Source organism: Meriones unguiculatus, chromosome 3 (genome assembly GCF_030254825.1).
Source record: "Meriones unguiculatus strain TT.TT164.6M chromosome 3, Bangor_MerUng_6.1, whole genome shotgun sequence".
NCBI lineage: Eukaryota > Metazoa > Chordata > Mammalia > Rodentia > Muridae > Meriones > Meriones unguiculatus.
The window spans coordinates 172,782,826-172,803,716 of NC_083351.1; the positions used below are offsets into that span (position 1 = coordinate 172,782,826).

General features: G+C 45.3%; 1 protein-coding gene across 5 annotated transcripts in view; it reads left to right on the plus strand.

Annotated features, from left to right (window-relative positions):
• The window catches only part of Gpat3 (glycerol-3-phosphate acyltransferase 3), a 50,473-nt gene that overhangs the window by 17,527 nt on the left and 12,055 nt on the right, over window positions 1-20,891 (plus strand). For 4 of the 5 annotated variants that reach the window (XM_060381024.1, XM_021655803.2, XM_021655802.2 and 1 more), the window contains 3 exons: window positions 16,715-16,985; window positions 19,316-19,390; window positions 19,933-20,022. In XM_060381024.1, coding sequence (XP_060237007.1) covers window positions 16,715-16,985; window positions 19,316-19,390; window positions 19,933-20,022 — 436 coding nt within the window. The remainder of the gene's footprint in view (window positions 1-16,714; window positions 16,986-19,315; window positions 19,391-19,932; window positions 20,023-20,891) is intronic. The other variant, XM_060381025.1, reaches the window with a different exon arrangement.

The following is a 20,891-nucleotide window of genomic DNA, read 5'->3' on the forward strand; positions in this document are numbered from 1 at the left end:
CCACGGTCTCTAGAATGCGGTCTGAGATCTTAATAACTTTCATTTTAATGTGTTATAAATAGTGCAGGACTTCTAAGAATTAAAAGAATATTATTTCTAGTATAAAGAGAGGGCTTCTCTGTGAGCCCCCGGATGGTTTGGAACTCTCTGTGTAGACCAGGCTGGCCTCAGAGAACCATCTGTTCTGCCTTCTGAGTGCAGGGGTTAAAGGTGTGTTGCCTCCTCGCCTGGTGGCCCAGAGAGTGGCTGGTCTCACTCTGGGTACTGACTCGATTCCAGCACGCTGTTAGGCTTGCATTGGTCGGTTTGGATAAGTGTGATTTCTCGTCAAGTTGTAGTTGCAGCAGGTAAATGATAGCACAATGTAAGCACGTTATGACGCCAGGACACTAGAATGGTTTCCAACCCAGAGTCAGCCGGTATGAGGAAGCGACACCGATCCAAGAGTGAGTCATACAGGGCAAGTCCTGTACACAGAGCTGGGCACAGTCAGCTGGCCGTGCCCCTGAACCTGCTTCCGGCCTTTGCTGACCCTGGCTGCTTCGGGGCATGCCTGTGGCCTCCACAACTCTGGGCATGACAGGAAGATTGTGGGTTACCTAGCCTCCTGTTATTTTAGCCCGCTGCTATATTTCTCTTCTGCTTTGCACCTCAGGCCCACAGTTTCTGTGCTCATCTAAGCACTTAGCAGAACAGAGTGCTAAGGTGAAGCTAATGTGGGACAGAGAAAAGGTTGTTCAGAGAGAATGCGGGCTGCCTAACATTTCCTTCCAATTTGACTTCTGAAGTTCTTTCTGTGAGGTGTTTGACTGACCACGCTGGTAGCCTGTATACATTGGTTATGATGACATTAATGATCTATTAAATTCAAAGGAAATGTGGGATAATACTTTGTCATGTGTTTGCTTTATTTGGGGAAAGTTATTAGGTTGTCTTTGATACTCTGATCGCCCCTCCCCTCCCCCTGAGGTCGTAATGATCAAACTCGGGTCTCATGTATGTTAGCCAAGTGCTGTGCCATTGTGCTATACCTCAGCCCAGTAGTCTGTGGAGTAGAGTGCATTTGATGGAGTTACATTACTGATGAAATACTGACATTGTCTAGCTGTTGTACAGAGCAAGCCAACCCAGTTAGGTTTTGGAAGATGTGTTTGTGACATCTGGGGACTGTGACAAAAATTCCCGAGATAATCAACTTAATAAAGGAAAAGGTTTATTCTGCCTCACGTTGTCAGATTATGGATGTTCAACCCCACTGCTTGGGAGCTGGGCTTGTGAGCCTCCACAGTGTAGATGTTTTTGACTGGGTGGCTGGGAGCTTCTTTGTTGCGGGGAGTAGGCTCGGCAGCATTCCTGCCTGGGGCCCAACAGTAGTGGACAGCCACCTGGCAACCAGGAATGTGTGCCGATCCTCCGGTGTGCACCTGCTTGTCAGCTGCCACCATTACAACAGGGCATTCGGGTGTTGGCATACGCATTGTTAACGTGGTCGGTTTCTGTGTCCGGCAGGACTTTCCAGTGGCTGGTTTGGGGAAGGGAGGGATTCCCGGACAATGTGGGTGGAGAGGGAAGACTAAGTGAATGGCACGGGAGCCCTGCACACAGGAAGCGGAAGCGTGCTCCCTAAGGAAAGGCAGTGGCAGGTTAGGCCTTCCCAACTCTTGTCTCATAACCCACTGAGACTGCAGTGTTTGTGTCTTGGTCTCATTCTAAGCCAAGGATGAGCTTAGCTTTAAAGCTTAGCTTTAAAGGAGATGAGAGAGGCTTACGTGTCTCTGGCTCATCAGGGTCAGAATGTCTGTGTGTTCACTGCCCCTCCCCACAGATTGATTGTTTGAAATCTTTATTCTCAGCACTATGCGTATTATTTACATGAAAGAAGTCTTACTAGTCCACACTGTCCTGGTGAGGAAACAGAGGAAATTCAAGCAACTTGATCCAGATCACACCAACAAGTCAAGGAGGGCTGCAAAGAAGTCCCAGTTTGTCCTCTTCAGAGCCCCACCCCCACCTTAGAACCCTACTATTCTTGTTCCCCTGGTCAGCATCTACTTCTTCTCACCCAGCTGGTTGAGGTGACCCTTCTACAAACAGCACCCCCTTTGTCACCTGCCTTTGTCACTAACTGCCTTTGTGACCTAACAAGAAATGCTCCTTTGCCTCCCCCACCCCTTGCTGACATTTAGTATGTGACGCTGGGAATCCCTGACCAGTGGAATGGTTGGTGGTAGAAGTCTCTGCGTAGCTTCAGGATGGAGCTGATGACCTTGAACCCAATCCCAGGGGATAGGGACTGTATTAGCCACACCATGACCAGGGCAATTTACAGAAAAGAGAGTTTATTTGGGCTCACTGTTTCAGGAGGATAAGAGTCCATTGAGGTGGGCGGGCATGGCCAAGGGCAGCATCCATGCAGGAACAGGGAGCCTCCAACAGAGGGAACTGGAAGTGGGCGAAGCTTTAAACTCTCAGCCCAGCCCCAGTGACGTACTTCCTTCAGCAAAGTGGCACCACATAAGCTTTCCTGAACAATGCCACTGACTGGACACCAACTGTTCAAATGCCCGAGCTTGGGGGGGAAGGCGGCATTTCTCATTCAAACTACCACACAAAAACAACAACAAAAAAACCTTAATGGCCTAATAAAGCGTGCCTATCTAATGAGGCTTCCACAAATCTCCACAAACAGGGTTCAAAGAGCTCCCCGGACTGCCCAACACACACAGGCCCTGGGAGGGAGGCCCATTCCATTCCAGAGGATGGACATGCCCACGCTTGAGACCCTTCTGAACCTTGCCCCATGTTTTTCTTCTGGTTGTTCATGTGTGTCCTGCAAAACACTCCTAGTAACCAGCAGCAGCAAGGAGAGGGTTATCTTAGGATCTGGTACTTTTACAGATTGCTGGACCCGAGAAGAGGCAGGCAGAGCTCTGCAAGTTCCAGGCCAGCCTAGTCTACATAGAATTCCAGGACACCCACGGCTACATAGAAAAATCCCCTCTCAAGTGTTGGGCAGGGCATGACCATACACGTCTAATCCCAGCACTGTCAGGTGGATCTCTGAGTTTGAGGCCAGCTTGCTCAACGTTGTGAGTTCAGGGTTAGTCAGAACTTATAGCAAGACCCTGTCTCTCAAAAAAGAAAAAATATATATATATATATTTAAATTTTACAATTTACAATTAAGGATACTACAGATGTACCCCAAACCATAACATTTTGTCTTGATTTGCTGGCTCATCTGGGAATAGATGATGTTTCCAGCCCGTGGAGTTTCTTGTTTAATTGAGTTAACTATGTACAGATCACAGTGTGGGCTGTCAGCCAGAGTAAGAAGACACAGTGTAGTGAGGCGGGTTGTTAAATTGGAGTCTTGCCTGTTGTTCCCAGCACTTGTTTTCCTCTCTGTGGTGTTGACTGACAGCTGCTCGCAGTGTCTGCAGCCCACCCCTTCCTTTCAGGCTTCAAAGCACATAAGTAACGCTCATATTTGGGCTAAAGGGCTTCCCACTTTATGATCATCATTGACTGTTATAGATCTCCTCCATAGAACATGCAGTGACTGAAAAGGAAGTTGAATTTTCTGTTAGTGTTTTCAGTAAAAGAATACCTTTCTGATACTTTTAGCTTGGCATGAGTTTTAGTATGTTTTGGCTCATAAGACAAAATAGGATAGTTTGTACGATTTAGAAGTGACAGAAATTTATTTATTACATCTCCAGAGTTCAGTTCAGTTCAAGGGTATTAGACAAGAGCCTTTTCACTGTGCCCTTAAGAGGCAGAAGGGGTGAGGGATTTCTCTGAGGTCTTTTATTATTTGTGTGTGTGTGTGTGTGTGTGTGTGTGTGTGTTGCAAATGGAGGTCAGAGGTCAACATTAAGCAACTTCCTCAGTTGTCTCCATCCTACTTTTTGAGACGGGTCTCTCATTGAACCCATCACCATGTAGTGTGGCTAGCTGGTGAGCTCCAGGAATCTTCGATGGGATTGTAGTCACATGCTGTCCAGCTCTGGAATCTGAACTGAGTTCTCATGCTTGCCACATCCTAACCTCCCGGGGGACACTCTGAGAGACTCTGCTCTCATGACCTAGTCAGCTCCCAAATGACCCATCTCCAAATACCCTCACACTGAGGAGTAGATTTCCATGTGTGGATTTTATGGGTATACAGCCATTTATCCTATAACAGTAATTTTATCTCAGTCTTGAAAATCAAGGGACACCAGCAGAAAATGAGTGTTACAAAAAGTGTGTGTGTGTGTGTGTGTGTATGATATGTGTGTGTGTATGTGGTATAAGTGTGCATGTATGTGGTATAAGTGTGCATGACATGTGTGTGATTTGTATGTGATGTATGTTTGTGTATTATGTGTGTGTATGATATGTGTGTGGTGTGTATATGATGTGTGTATCTGTGTGTGTGTGTGTGACATGTGATGCGTGTGCATATGTGGTTGGTTGTTCTTGAAAGGTGTATAACACGTGTTAAAATAGGACTACAGAAGGTACATTTATTGGGATTAAGCAATTGAGTCTTCATTGCAAGTGATGGCACCAACAAAACCATTCCCCATCACCCTAGGGACACCACTCCTGATGAGATCTGTTACTAAACTAAGGTGTAGCCTGAGCCTTCGTGTCACAGTCCTGCAGACAGATGTTCAGTTAGCTAACTTGGAGCTGGCTTTCCTGATGCAGCCCTTGTCCTAGCTTGCAGATGACACCACCAACCCACAGAGTACCTGGGTCTTGGCACATACTTGGCTTCATGGCCTCAGGTTATATTGATCAATTTGACATAATTGAAAGTACACTGCAGCTTACTGACTGCTCTTAAAATTCACCATGGTTTTAAACAATATAGGAAACAATAGAATTTAAAGTTGTCTTGGGCTGGGAGTGCAGCTAAGTGGCAAAACATGTGCTTAACATGCAAAAGGCCCTGGGTTCCATACTTACTAAAAATAAATAAAAATAGATTTTCACGGTTTTGATCAGTGAGCCTTTGGACCAGGGGACTTCAGTTTTACCCAATTTACCCAAGGATGATGAAACAGGGGAATTGGGTTCCCATCTGCAGGTCCCTAGTCTGATTAATAAAAGAATTTAGGAATTGATTTAAAGATTAGAGAGATGGCTCAGCAGTTAAGAGCACTGGCTGTTTTTCCAGAAGACATAGGTTCAATTCCCAGCACCCACAAGGAGGCTCACAACTATCTCCATTGAAGTTCTAGGGGATTTTCTGGCCTCCGAGGGTATGGTTTGATTCTCCTCCCAAAGGCATCAGTGTTCTACTTACCTATTAAAAAAAAAAAAAAAAAAAAAAGAGTGGATTCAAATGAGAGCTGGAGGGCATTTTTTTTTTTTTTTTTTAGTTTTATAAAAACTAAACAAAACCAAACAAACAAACAAACAAAAAAACTCCACAGGGCAGATAAGCTTTAAGTCTCAGCAGCTGCTTAGAGGAGGAACAAAGGGGAAAACAACCAAGCTGTTTAAACTAGCATGGATGTCAGACTAGCAGGGAGGGGTAGCATTATAAACTGAGCAAGGAAACAAAGTATCAGAAAAAGGAAACAAAGTATTAGAAGCTTCTGGAAAAAGGAAACATTGTAGCTCTCTATGTCAGGGTTGTGTTCTATAGGGGTGGGGTTTCAGGGAAGGAAAAGACTATCTCATTAAAGGAAAAACCTAACTCCATCTGACTCTTTAGCATGGTTTCAAATGAGCCCACATTTCTAGGTGTGATTTCCTTGGCCAGGTGACTGACCTGGGCCAGCTGGAATGTTGCGCAGGTTGATCCAGGGCAGGCGTTCTAGCCACTTGGCCAAGAGTACCTACCCACACCGAGTGAGTTTACTGATGATGCTTGGTTACATGATAGAAAAAAGCTTGCCACAAAATGTCAGAGGGAGAAAACGGACCAGGTGAAAAACAAGGCAAAACTAGAGGCTAGTTCCAGAGCCTGAAGGCTCAAACATGTAATGATAGGCTGCCAGACCCTCATTTAGTAATCTTAGTTCGTGCCAGTGTGATGACACTGGGTGTGTCCTTATATAATTCTTAGCTTCAATGCTGGGTGTCCAATGAGAGCCAGGTAATGAGAGCCAGGCATGTGTCATTGAGTTCCATAAGCATATACATACAATTAATCTGAGAAAGACAGTTCTTAAGCATTTCATGGGATGGGCAAATTGATGTTGAGCCTGCTTGTGGTGATGAGTTGGGATTAAGACGAGAACATTTCTAAACTGGAGAAATAGTTGCCCACGAGCATGTGTTAGTTTACAGAAGGAAGAGGCAAACAGGTGAGCAATAGAGAGAGACGCTTGGCATCCTACGCCGACCTCTGCATGCCTGAGTATGGGTACATGAACATGCGTACGGTCATGCATCACATACCATGCACAGAAAACACTCCCCCCATATGTATGCACGCACACACACCCAAACAGAAATGACCAAGATTTGAGATGGCTGTTGGTCAAATTCAGGAGAAAATGAGGGATGACCCATTAAAACTCCTTATTAGAGGAAGCAAACTGAACTTTTCCTCCTATTCCTAAAAGATGGAACAAAAAGGTTGGCTGGAACTAAAAATAAATAATTACATTGTATGTAAGGGAAATCTCCTTATTAGTTAAAAATTATGAGAAAATCAGGCCAGGTTAGTGCATTGGAAGTTGAGAATTGTAAACTCTGTTAAATAACAAAACTTTCCATTTTAAAGAAGAATTAGGGAGTTAACAGGCAGTTGTGAGTTACATGCTTGCTAGGAGCTGAGTTCTGATCCTCTGGAAGAGCAGCAAGCATTCTTAACCACTGAGCCATCTTTTCGTGAGTCCCCTTTCTTTCTTTCTTTCTTTCTTTCTTTCTTTCTTTCTTATTTCTTTATAGTTCCTGGTTGTCTTCGTTGGTAAAAATTCTCCATGAAAAATTGAAGATTCCTCTGGGGGCTGTGTTTATCTTTGCAGTGGTGGGTTCACCTGTAGAAGGTGGATCTCTTGCTCCATAGGTCTAGAAAGCCATAAAGATGTGCAGTGCTTTCTCCTTTTCTCTAAGAGGATTGTGGCATTTCCCACTTCTGCTTTCTTTCTGTTGTTCTTGGTTAGATTCCCCCCAACCCCAGCACTCCAAAATATAAATAAAGCCAGAAGGGGAACCAGGGTCAAAGCAGGCTGTGCACAGGGATGGTGGGGTACACGAGGTGTGCTTCTGTGTTGAGAGAGGATCTTGGGCTAAGGAAAGGAGAGATCAGTGGTTTGGGGCCTAAAGAGACCCTTTTCTTGTGGTTCAGTGATGTGTGTGTGGTGATTGACGAGAACTCAGGCGGGGGTCCTTCCCTCAGAACAGTGTGAGGGAGCGTCACTCACTCTCCTGGGTCAGATGCAAGGTTTCCCAGCATGCCTCCCTCCAAGTTCTGTTTGCTCCTGAGCTTCTATTGGCTAAGAAGAATACTGACTGCTGGGACTATTCCATTTTCAAAAGAAAGGCCCCTCCAGGAGCAGAATGAGTAAAGCCTTCCACCTGTAACTTCTGAGAGACAGTGGAATGAGAGAGAGAGAGAGAGGCCCACAGCCTCTGGGATGAAGTGACTGCTACTGAGCTCCTGAAACCCGAGTCTGGACCTGCTTACTTACCCTGGGAAGTGAGTCAGCCCTGCAGCACCAGGATAACAGTGACAAACTCTGGCCCCTTCGTATTTCAGTGTCTTGAAGTAGGCACTGTGTGTTGAGGGCACCATGGGCATCATGAAGGAACAAGACAGCGGGCCTTTCTAAAAAGTTAACTTAATGTTGGCCACAGTGCAGCGTATGCAGTAAATGACATCATTTTTCAAGTCACAGGTGATGGTGGTGCTCCACTACAGCCAGTGACATTGAACTTAGGGCCTTGCACAGGCTGTGCATCATACCACTGAGGTACATTCCCACTTATCTCTTGGACTCGGGAGTCATAGAAAGACCGAGGTTCGAAGAGATAAGAAGTTGAAACTGAGTAACTAGAACTCATTCTGGTTACTTGCTGGAATACGTAAAGTAATGCAAGTTATGAGGCCTGGTGGCTCGGGCCTTTCAACCCGGTAACTGGGAGTCAGAGACAGGCAAATCTATATGAGTTCAAAACCAGCATGATCTACGTAGGAGACCTGGTCTCAAAAAACACACTACAAAATTGAAGTTTTTGCAAGACACGACACCTACTCCCCCCGCCCCCACAATGTGGTGTGACTTTATTTGCGTTGGCACCTACGAAGTGTTTCCTGTGCACCCGTTCCTCTTTCTGCCTCCCCAGTGACGTTGCGGGGCTGAGTTAACTTCCTTGTTTTTTGCTGACTCGTGTGTCCGAATGAGCTTGGGTCTTGAGCTCACGTATCTGAATCAGTGAGTGCTTGTAATCTTGCTCACGTTGACCCAGCCCACAAGGTCAACATCAGCGTCCGCCGCTGGCAGGCTTTCAAATCACGATGCCCAGTTAGCTTCGGCGCAAGAACACGTGTCCGTTACCTCCTTTGGTCAAGCCTGATTTAAGTTTTCCAACTTTGAGATGATATTTCAAGATTGATATGACTTTTTTTTTTTCCTTTGTCTTTGCTCATAGAATTGGTTAAGATCTCTTCCCCTAGTGACTGGAGCAGGTGGTTCCTAACCTCAAAGCAAACACAGAAACAGCATTCTCTTGGGTGTGATAAGTCTCACTGATGGGAGGAAAAGGGTGTGAGTCGGGAGAGGAGGAGCTCAGGAAACAGAGGATGCTCAGTAACTAGCCTAATTTGGTGTGGGATGAATGGGGCTAGTTGGGATAGAAAGAGCTGAAGTTGGATATTCCGGTTCAGGTTATGCCCTAAGTGGATTTGAACCAATGCCAAGCTCAGCTCTTCAGGTGAGAGGATTTCGTGATCCTGAGCCTGACACAGAAGCAGGATTAGATAGGGAGAGGGTGGGGCAAGTGGAAGGAGGAGGTATGGTGGGGCTGAAGCCATCCCAGGGGTAAAGGACTTGAATCTGAGCAAGGAGAAGCCTCGGGCAAGAAGGCCTTACTGCAGATGTTCCTTTGATAGCACTGCAGTGAACGCTGAAGTATGTGCCGGTGTGTGTGTGTGTGTGTGTGTCCCATTTTTTCCCTCCTCCCTTCCTCCTTTTTTCCTTCCCTTCCTCCTGCCCTCAACCTCTTTCTGTACTTCTCTCTCCCTTTGGAAACTGAACCTCTGGCCTGCTAGGCAAGCAAGCAGTTACTGAAAAGGATGCACACAGGCTGGAAGCCTGCTATAGGAGAGGGTGAAACAAGTTCAGGTAGGAAAGGAGAGGAGCAGAGTGAGTGGGAAGAGGAGGTGAACAGGCTGTGTGCTTTCTCTTGCCTTCTTTCTTCCACCCACGAATTCTCTCTGTATACGTTTTCCTCTCAAGAATGATAGATGTCTATCAACTTGCCTGGAGGTGAAAATACTGAACGTTTTTAATCTCAAGCAGGCTATTGTTAGTTAGTGGCTTCATAGCCCACCCAGGGATCAGGCACTTAGGGTTAAGATGTAAGATTTGGGGTTCATTGGCAGTGATGTGGTCACAGCCTTCTCAGCCCCACGTAGTGCGTGCTCTCCGGCTTGTCTGCCAGCTCTGTTTAGAGGCTTCCTTCTTCTGTTGTATGAAGAGCAGATTTTTAAAAGCAATTTTGTGGTATATTTATTCCTTCACACAAACGCTGATGGTTTGTTTATTTGTGGTTATATTGGTTGACATTTGGGTTATTCTTCTTTTTACTGTTTTTACGTATTAGAAACAGAGCTGCTGAGAAGTTGTTGTACAGACATTCGGGTGAATCCTTTGGCTATAGTAAATGACTAACTGTTCAGTTTTGTTAGAACGTGCCAATGGTATTCTAAAATGATTGCACAGTCTCACCAGCAGCATGGACTGATCACTCACATAAAGCACTTACCAAGAACTTGGAGCCCCACTCCAAGGTGTGGCACAAGCCTTTAATCCCAGTACCTGGGAGACAGAGGTTAGCTGATCTCTGAGTTCGAGGCCAGCCCAGACTACAGAGTAAGTTCAGGACAGCCAGGGCTACATAGTGAAACTCTGCTTCTAAAAAGACCTTGGAGCCTTTTATCCCAGCACTTGAGAGATGGAGGCAGGCAGATCTCTGTAAACTCGGGAGCCAGTCTACTCTACAGAGCAAAAGTTCCAGGACAGCTGAGGCTACACAGAGAAATGCTGTCTCGAAAGACAATAACAAACAAAACAGAAACAGAATTTGGTACATTTGTTTCACTGTCTTTTCTTTCAGGGTTTCTTTTGTGGAAATACTTATGTTTTGATTTGAGACAGTCTCCCTGCCTGAGGCCCCAGGGATAAGAGCATAGATGCCGACCACCACCTCATACTTGGTTTGTTGGACTATTTTTAAAACTCAAATTGATTGGTAGATTAAGCAATATAAACGGCATAGAAAGTTTAGGAATTACAAAATAAGTGATAGCATGTCCAAGGGCTGGAGAGATGACTCAGCAGTTCATCCTGGGGCTGGAGAGATGATGACTCAGCAGTTCAGAAAGAATTGCTTTTCCAGAGGACAGAGGTCAATACCCAGCACCCACAACAGACAGCTCACAGCAGCCTGTGGCTTCAGCGTTAGGGGACTGACAGGCACCTACACTCACACGGCCTCGCACACAAAACACTGGGTTCAGCTCCCAGCACTGCGTACTCTGGCTGTTGTGGTACATGTCCAGTCTGGAGGTAGGAGGATCAGAAGTTCATGGTCCTCCTCAGCCACACGGAGACTTCATTCGAGGCCAGCCCAGATATGAGACGCTCTCTCAAACAAAATCACACAACCATTAAGTATAGCTCTAAATTCCATTGTTACACTTAACTAAATTTATAACAATAAAAACAGATAAAAAAAAAGAGTATTTGGGAAAGAGCGAAGTGGTCAACAGAAACCCCAAGACTCACTGCGAAGCGAGCACAGCCAGAGTGTCCCGCTAACCTAAGCCTTGCCAAGCTAAGCTAGACCACGGTGGGAAAGGATAGGAAGGTGGACTGGGATCCAGCTATTTGCCTGTGTCGTTGGTGCGGTGATTCACATGTCAAGGTCCACAGCAAGGAACAGCCAGGAGAATGAGCTGAGACCAATGTTCGGGTCTCGACAGCTAAGTCAGCTGGACCTCGCTCTTGCCACTCCCTTGGCATCACGTATTCTTGAATCTCAACGCTCCCCAACTCTAACCTACAGCTGTCCATTGTAATTGTTCTTTATCTGTTTGAAATTAGGCAACCACATCTGTGGGTCAGAAGGAAGCTGGGTTTTGGTAGGGAGAGACCCTCACAGGAACACTGATCTAGATCAAGAAATGGGACATTACCAGTTTGCGGAATGTTCCCCTGGAGAGCATCCAAGGCCGCAAGCTGAGGGTCCTTGCCGCATTTGTTTAATGCCCGGGAATGAGATAGAAGAACAGCAGGGGAGAGTCCAAGAGTACAAACGCACGATATTTTCCAAAGGGAACTTGGTTATCTTTCATCTAGAGCAGTGGTTCTCAGCCTTCCTGATGCTGTGGCCCTTTCATGCAGTTCCTCATGTTGTGGTGACCCCCCAACAAAATGATTTTCATGGCTACTTCGTAACTGTAGTTTTGGTACTGTTACAGATTGTCCTATAAATATCTGTGTTTTCCAATGGTCTTACGCAGTCCCTGTGAAAGGATCTTCTGACCTCAAAGGTTGAGAGACACTGTTCTAGATCAGAAATGGGACATTACTAGTTCCCAGGATGTCCCCATGCCCCCCTTCCCCTGGAGTGTACATTTGTCACTTCCGTATATTTCGGTAGGAACAATGTCAGAATGGATGTTTGCCTCCTTTGTTTGTTTGGTTTTGTTTTTCTGAGACAGGGTTGCTCTGTGGAGCCTTGGCTCTTCTGGACTCGCTTTGTAGACCAGGCTGGCCTCGAACTCGCAGAGATCCGCCTGTCTCTGCCTCCCTGAGTGCTGGGATCACGGACGTGCTTGTTTTGAGACAGGGTCCCTGTGAACCCAGGCTTACCCCACCGTGCAGCTGAGGCTGTTATCCTCTCCCACCTCCCGCTCCCGAGCTGCTGCAATTGCAGGTGCGTGCTGCCTCTTCCACTCTTGGAAACATTATTTTTAATTACAGTTTTAACTGTGTGTACACATGTTTTGCCTGCATGCATGTCGGTGTACCCTAACGCCTACTACCCAAGGAGGCGAGAAGGCAGCATTGATTCCCCCACCAGACTGGAGCTGCAGTAGGTAGGAGGCACCAAATGGGTGTGGGGTACTGATACGGGTCCTGTGGAAGGACACTCATCTGTCTGTCCTCCCACTTCCGCCTTTATACGCTGAAGATGGAGCCCACTGCCCTGTGAAGGCCAGGCAGGGACCCTGCTGACTGAGCTGTGCCCCCAGCCCCACCTATTTTCTTGATACAGGCTTATGACTGAGTCGGCTTCGTGATGAGCCAGGGTTTCAGTGAGAGAGTGTGTTCAGAACAGTGGACTTGTGACCTTTGCAGCGTTGGTAGGTTAAGGGCTGACTTATGTGTGTAATTACCATGTCCTCTTTGGTGCTGCAGCAGGCCTGCCTTTCCTAATTGGATGCTTAGAAAGTTCCCCGTGTAACCGAGGGAAAGAACGCTGGTGTGATTTATAACTGGGCAGTTATTCCGAAAGTTCACTCAGCTAATTTGGAGTTAATTATGGCTAAGATGGTTTTAGCTTCTGCCTCCACTTCCACAGGCCTTTCACATGCCGTGTTATTTATGTACCAGTGACTTGCTGAAGGCAGAGGGCCATAGGGCAGCTTGTGCAATTAATCTCTTGCATTAGACTGAGAGCCAGCTCTTATTTTTTTTTTTCATCCAAGCATGCTCTATGTTGGCTCAGCGTGAACATTTGGTATAAGGGCAAAGTTCAGATATTGATGGCTTTATTTCCTTAAGCCGAGTTGTAAATTTAAAAGAAAAGTTTCCTAAGATCAAGCTATGACAGTTTAAGGGGTGTGTGGGAGCTGAAAGACCAGGATTAATCTGTTAAGTCAGCTAGGCTTTCTTTAAAAAAAGACTGTTATTGTTTGTTTTATGTGTACGGGTATCTTACCCGTGCATATGTCTGTGCACTGTGTGTGCCTAGCGCCCTTAAGAGGCCAGAAGAATGCATGAGATCGCCAGGAACTGGAGTTACATATAGATGTTTGTAGGTGCTGGATATGAAATCCAGATCCGCAAGTATTGCAGCCAGTGTTCCTAACCACTGAGCCATCTATCTCTCCACCAACTCCTGGTTTTCCGAATGACAGTGTAAGAATTATTTTGAGTGTGTGTGTGTTAAATTTTGCTCTCCTTCTGGATGCCCTTTTTAGTGTCTAAAGAAATATTCTATTCTTCTAGCCTCTAATTTGATTCCTGGCACAGTTTGCACTGTGCATTGATTACATTAGTTTTTTTGTTTTTTGTTTTTTGTTTTTTTCTACCAGGAGTTTATAATTTGGCAAACTGGATGCATAAGTTTGACCTGCAGTAGTTAATGTCCCTCAGGAAGGAAGCGACCTGTTTTGAGTAGTAACTCCTTTTAGTACCTACTTAATAGAATTTATCTTCAGATACTGTGTGCTTATTGATATTAGACCTATAGGCTGGTAGCTGCTCTCTCATACTACAGAAATATATGTTTTTCTGTTATGGTTTTGCCATGTATGTGCTCAGAACTCTGCTTGACAAATAAAATAATATCTTGAGAGATTAAGCTTGCTTAGTGGTTTTAAAGTTGCTAAGAGATTTGACAGGTTAATGTGATGTAAGAGCCTGGGTTGAATCTTGGGTCAGGAAAAAAATTGCTTTGAACGATATTATTGGGACAGCTGTGAAAATTTGAATAAGGAAAATTCGACGCCAGCATCATATTAGTGCCAATTTGGTTTTGATACTTTTGTTCTACTTAAGTCTGTTGGGAGATGAAGAACATGGTGGGCCAGAAAAGAATAAGCTTTATACGTAGAGATAGAACAACAAAGCAAACAGTGGCGGAATGAAGGTAGCTAGTGAGTCTGGGTGTTTGACACATCCTCGTACTTTCTGTGCATTTGGCACTTTATAAAGGACCTTCTCTTAGGTGGGATCCCTGAGTTTATTAATAATGTTATTAGTTTATTAATAATGTTTATTAATAATGTTTTATTCTGCTCCAAAGCACTGAATTGTTTTCCAGCACAGTTGTACTAATTTTATTCCTGTTGGTGCCCGTGTTCAGAGCACTTGAAATTGCCATATTGGGGCAGAGTTAACATCTCTCTGGGTATCGTGAAGCTGGACAGCGTTTTAGAATACTGAGTCATAAAGGCTATGTTCTTAGCCTTTTTTCTTACTGAGCTTTGAATTCGTTTTTCTGCTGTTTTTATTTTGTGTGTCACTGTATTCTAGAAATCCATTCTTTGTTGATTTTGTGGTATCGCAACTCTCCACATACTTTTGAAAGATGCTTAGCTAAAGCTATATATAGAATTGTTACATTTCATTGGAGTTGGCGGGGAACAAACTAGGTCCTGGAGCAGAGAATATTGCATATCAGGAGTGCAGGTCTGGGGTGCCTGAGTGTTGACAGGGCTCTTTTCCCTTAGACCAGTTACTTAATCAACTCATAGTTGCAGTCTCTCATTTCTGGCCTTTCTGAGAAAGGCTATTTCTAGGAGGTTTATCAACTGTCCCCCGTGTATTTCATTCAGAGATTTACTGGATAGCTTGTACTTTCTTCCCCTTGTAGATGTTTAAGAAATTTATATGTTGCTAAATAATGAAACTGTTGCACTGCTAAGTATTGGCCAGTACTTGGGTAGAGCGCCCTTCCCTAGTGGCATTGCAGAGCCTGTGTAGCAAGAGGGCAACTTGGTAGGGACACTATCTTGGACTATCCTCTGGCACTAATTAAAAGCAAGAAAGATTTGACCTAACTCAAAAAAAAAAAAAAAAAAAAGACAACCCAATATGCATTTAAGAACTTGCTTTATTGTTCCATTTTTGATTAACTTTTTTATTGTTATAATTATAAAGTTATTAGATAAAACAATTAGGCAAAACTACACACATTCTCTCTCTCTCCTTTCTTCCTTCTCTCCTTCCCTCCCTTCCTCTCCACCCTCTCAGATTCCAAAGTGTTAGCTCTGTAGGGAAACTCAAAATGTCTTACTTCTTCGTTATATAAAAGATGCCCAGCGTGGAGCTGGTGCCTGTCGTAAACCCGACCTGGCTTTCAACTTTAAGTCATGTTCCTTTCTTCCCTGCTGTGTACAGAACCCAGAGCAGCTGGGATTTGAGATCTGATGGGGGCTTTGAAGAAGGGACAGACACATGGACAAACAAACACACAAAAACTTGGCTCTGATGGAGCGAAGCTGCTAGGCAACAAGTGGGAACCTTGGGATGTTTGTTACGAACAGCGCAGGAAGGGAGTCTTGGTAATAAGTGTCTATAGTTGAGCAGTCTCTAGTTGCAGTCATTTGGGAGGAGGATGCTGCCATTTCCGGTACACACACTGGCCATCACTTGGACTGGAAGAAGGCTTTGCCATCCTCAGCCTCACCCCAGGAAGGCTTCGCTACAGTCCTTGGGTCCTCACGTAGCTGTGCACTTGGGACTTTATCTACTACACACACTTTCAGTCAGGACTTCCTGGGCTCCCCACACTCCTGCAGGGCACCATGCTGTTATCCTTTCAAAAAAAAAAATCAAAAAAAAGAAAAAGAAACATCCCATTCTTTCCATTTCTGGTAAATGGCTTTGAAAATCAAATTTTAACTTGTTTCTTTATGGAAAATAGTCTCCGTGGAGAAGAAAATCTAATGCCATTGCATACAGAGAACCATGTGTCTTCTTGGTGTGTGTGTGTGTATGTGTTTTTACATAAATAAATTTCATTGCTTTAGGTATGTTTAACATCCTGTCCTTTTCCACTTGATACTAGAGCCTTATCAACAGGGGTGTTCTGTATTACGGCCAGGGAAGAGTACCGCAGTGAATGACTTCCCCACATTTCACGTCCTGAGAGTAGGACGTAAGAGTCTGCTGCAGAACTCTTAGTCTTTTCCTGCTGAGTCACCTTTAAAACCAGCTTCACGTCCGCCCACTTTACACAGGGAGGGGCATGAGAACATTGGTACCCTTCAAGTCGCCAGACTTGCTCATGACACGAAAGTACCCATTTAACCCAAAAGTATTTACTTATTAAAAAGTATCTGTTTACTAACAGGCTGACTCCTATCAACCTAGTTGTGCTTTGCTTATTTATCTTGTGCTTTTATTTTGAGATATGGCCTCATTGTGTAGCTCTGGCTGGCCTGGAATTCACCATGTAGACCAGGCTAGCCTCAAACTCACAGAGATCTGTCTGCCTCTGCTTCCTGAGTGCTAGCGTAAAAGTATTTTTCTTAGTAAGTTATGTTCGGCAGTACTGACCTCAAGACCTTATACCTCTGAAGCCAGCATTCTACCACTGAGCCAGCCTCTTTTTCTGTCATTTTTATGAAGTGCTGGGTAGAGGCTTCCTTGTGGAGATGCTGTGACTTCACCTTTTCCCACAGTCACTGCTCTAACATCTTCAGGTCACACACAGGCTTGTTTTCCGGATTCTGCGCAGTTGCCCCTTCAATCAATTGCTCTTTGCTCCTATGGCGTTTTCTCATGTCCTGATGCTTTCTTTTAAGGTATTATCCAAAGAGATGAGTCACCCATGGAAAAAGGGCTCTCTGGTCTTCGAGGAAGGGACTTCGAGCTCTCTGATGTGTTTTATTTCTCCAAGAAGGGATTGGAAGCCATTGTGGAAGATGAAGTGACCCAGAGGTTCTCTTCTGAGGAGCTCGTGTCATGGAACCTCCTCACGAGAACCAATGTCAACTTTCAGTACATCAGTCCGAAGCTCACTATGGTGTGGGTACTGGGTGTCCTAACACGCTATTGCCTCCTGCTACCCCTGAGGTAAGTCATTGGCCTGGTTCGATGGTGCCGTCAGCTTAGAGTTCCTTTTTATCATGTGTTTAATGGCTACCGAAGAGTATTACAGGGTTGATCTCACCTGTTCTCCATTAGGAAACGCCACCATGTTAACTGCCTATTCCTTTTACATTTTTTCTTCCAAATAAAAATGTGCACTCAACCCCCCCCCCGCTTTTGTGTGTGTGTGTGTGTGTGTGTGTGTGTGTGCATGAATGTGTGTGTCTTTTGCTCTTATAGTGGTAAATAATTTGAGGATGGAGGCAGAAGAGAAGTTAGGGCAAAGAGGGGGGTGGGTAGCTAGCTCAGTCAGTTTGCCAGGTAATTAGGAGAACCTGATTCCACCCCCAGAACATGAGCTGAGTGTGGTGGCCAATGTGTGTAGAACTCTGTGTTGGAGAAGCAAAAACAGGTAGACTTTGGGGGCTTGCTGGGCCAGTGGTTGGTTCTCTTCCTGCTTGGGGGCTGTCTCCCAGGAGCTCGAGAAGCCAGGAGGGGCACAAGAAGCTTGCCTGGAATGGCTGGCAGTGAGCACCATACAGAGACCACAGACCCAAAACAGCTGATGGCTAATTCAGCTTTAATTCTAGAGAACAAAGATTATATACCCCTTGGAGTGGGTGGGTGGGACTAGGCACTTCAAGGATGCTTGATTTGCATTATACAGCAGGCTCCTATCTTATGAATGGAGACACAGTACCTAATTAACCCAGGCCTGTGGGAGGGGAGAGCTAGCTGGGAGCTGTGTCAGAGGCCATATATCAAAGGTGGTTAGGGGAGTCTGTGTCTAAAAGACTCCAGATGAAGTCAGGCAGAGAGCAGGGCACCCTGCCTAGGAGAGGGAGTCCTGCCTTTTATGCCAAGCTCAGAATGGTGAGAACTACAGCCTCAAGCAGCCAGTCTAACCTACTTGGCCAGTTTCAGGCCAGTGAGAGACCCTGTCCTAAAAACCATGTTTTTAAAATGGATGCCAGCCAAGCAATAACCCGAGAGATCCATCGCTTTTGGACATTCACATGTGCATGCCTACACAGGAAACTGCACTCAACCTCCTCCCTACATGAGAGAATTAGTTTCATATGAGTCAGAGCATCAGCTAAGACAGCACTGCCCACAGGCAGGTATGGCCTCGTCTCTGATGTGTAGGCTGACAGGTGACAGCACCTATCCCAGAAAGCATCACGGAGAGCGTCAATACACCAAAAGGGCCATTCAGTGGTGTGAATTTTTTCCATCCAGTTCCACCACTGCAACTGGGCTCTTAGTAAAGGCTTCCCGACCTGAAAGGTCTTCTGATTTGCGGCTTGAATGCAGCCTCAAGATGGAGAGATGACAATGTGGCCATGCTCTCTCTATCGTGATGGCAGGGAGCAGGCCCGGGTACCAGCCACAGCGATGGTCATCAGCATCTTCTTGGACATAACTGTGACTTCCAGAAGTTGCTTCCTGCCAGCCTCCATTGGTATATGAATTGATACTTCATTTCCGTGCCTAGGGTGGGAGATGCTGGCCTCCTTCAGATCTGGCACTGGGGACAGCCTTGTTTTTAGCATTAAACATGGCTTAAGAACAAGCAGCTGGGGCTAGAGAGATGACTCAGGGGTTAAAGATACTCGCTATTCTTCTAAAGGTCCTGAGTTCAATTCCCAGCAACCACATGGTGGTGAATGACACCTGGTTTGCAGGCAGGATGTCATATAAATCATAAATAAAAATCTAAAAAAAAAGAACAGACAGATGCAAATCACTAAGAAGTTCTGTTTGTGTGTGTGTCCCTTCATGTGCTAACATTGTGGCTTAGGCTGTCTTTTGGGAATTGTTGCAGCTGTGATAAACACTGAAATTCAGGATTGCTCTAGAACCTTAACCCAACGCTCCCAAAGTGGGGCTCAGAGTGCATACCCTGAGGCTGCACAGGACTATCTGTTGACTTTTGGGAAAGAAATTTAAAGCTTATAGTTTTTGTCTTGTTTATTTGGTGGTTGTTTTTTTTTTTTTTTTTTTTTTTTTTTCAGACAGGGTCTCATGTAGCCCAGCATTCTACTGCCTTGATTCTCCTGCCTTGCCTCCCAAGTGCTGAGATTACCAGTGTGTGTCTCCATATAATATTTGTTAGAACCTTCCATCTTCTTCTCTTCCTTCCAAAATGTGTCATAGAACAATCTATAGAGTCGTGTTAGAATTGATAGATTTTCTAGCTCTCTTCATCGATGCACCATGCTTTGCTAGTGATCAGTCTGTGAGTGCCTCCTTTAGGCTCTCGTCCTATTATCCGGCAAGTGTTTGCAGTAGCCTTTCTTTTTTTTTTGTTTCAGGGTTACCCTGGCTTTCATTGGGATCAGTTTGCTGATTATAGGAACCACACTGGTTGGGCAGCTTCCAGACAGCAGGTGACGTGTCCCCTCGCCCCACTTAGCCGTAGGTAGGGCTGTCTTCTCTCACTAGCTTTGTCCCCAAAGCCAGCTTTCATAGGGTTCGCTTTAAGCTACTTATGAGAATTCTTACTTCATAGTCTTTATTGCTTTTTCATCATACTTTGGTTCAAAGTGTTGAACCAGTTTTTTTTTTTTCTTCTTTTTTTCGAAGGAGAAATGAAGGGACAAAGGAAAGTTGGAATGAGGGACCCAGAGGGATTAAGAGTTGTAGACACTGGCAGCCTGGAAGACCAAGACCAAAGAGCCCTCAGCTGGTCTTGGTTAGAACGTTCTTGTAACCTAGCAGGGTGGAAGCTGGCTCCTATTAGAATTTTATCTAATCCCCCTGGTACACTTTGGGACCTCAGTAGCAAACACACTGATGAGACGGCAAGAATCCAACCACTGTTCAGTGTAGCAGAACACGGGATGCTGCCGTGAACGGCCCATTGATACTTTTATTGTGCTTCTTAGGAATAGCCAGAACAAAATAGTAAAACGGCTTCTTTTTCTTTCAGCCTCAAAAACTGGCTGAGTGAACTGGTGCATCTCACCTGCTGCAGGATCTGTGTTCGCTCCCTGTCTGGTACCATTCACTATCACAATAAGTGAGTGTCTGCCTCATGTTACCCATTGCCTCTTCAGGTGTCTCAGACATAACAAAGCATTATGCTGTCACAAGGAATGTAAGGACCAGCAGTGAGCAGTGCTCATAGCTGGGCATTTATGGTGTCCTGGTGGGGGGTGCCTCTCATGGGTTTTTCTGGGGGGTGGGCACTACTGTTCCTTTGGATAGATGAACAGTGGAAACTCTACATTTGGTTGCTATGGGTGATACAGGGTCAAAGTCAGGCTCTGAGCTGGGCCTGTCTGTCTTGAAGATGCTGCTGCTGGAAGTGCTGGGCATGGCAGAGCTTGAGCCTGTTGCCCAGGCTTAGTCTCCCCACTTGTAGAATTCTCCACCTAGCTCTTAAGACAAAAATACTTCATTCTCTTCTCTTTACCCTGATAAGAAAATACAAGTAGCTAGGCAGAGTCTTCAGCTAAATTAAAATGATTATGATTGCTTTTGAATTGCTTTCCTCTTAAATTTTTTTTTTAAAGAAATTGTTATTATTTATTAGTAACACTGTCTTTGAGACAAGACCTTGCCACGTAGCCCCGGCTGTCTTGGAGCTCATTGAGTAGTACCGTGTGGCCCCTAGTTTGCTGTAATCCTCTTGCCTTGGCCTCCCAAGTGCTGAGATTACAGACTCAAGCCAACCTGCCTGGCAGCACCGGAATGATAGAAGTTCTAGAACAAGCTGCTCCCACCCTGATCGAGTCTTTCTGTCTCGTTTATAGGAGGAGATGTTTTGTCATGTGCTTTGACCAGGTGTTTATCAACATAGGGCTCCTTAAAGCTTTTAGATTGGTTGTGTGTGGTGGCCTAGTAAGCCTAGCATCTGGGAGGCTGAGGCAAGAGAATCAGGTGTTC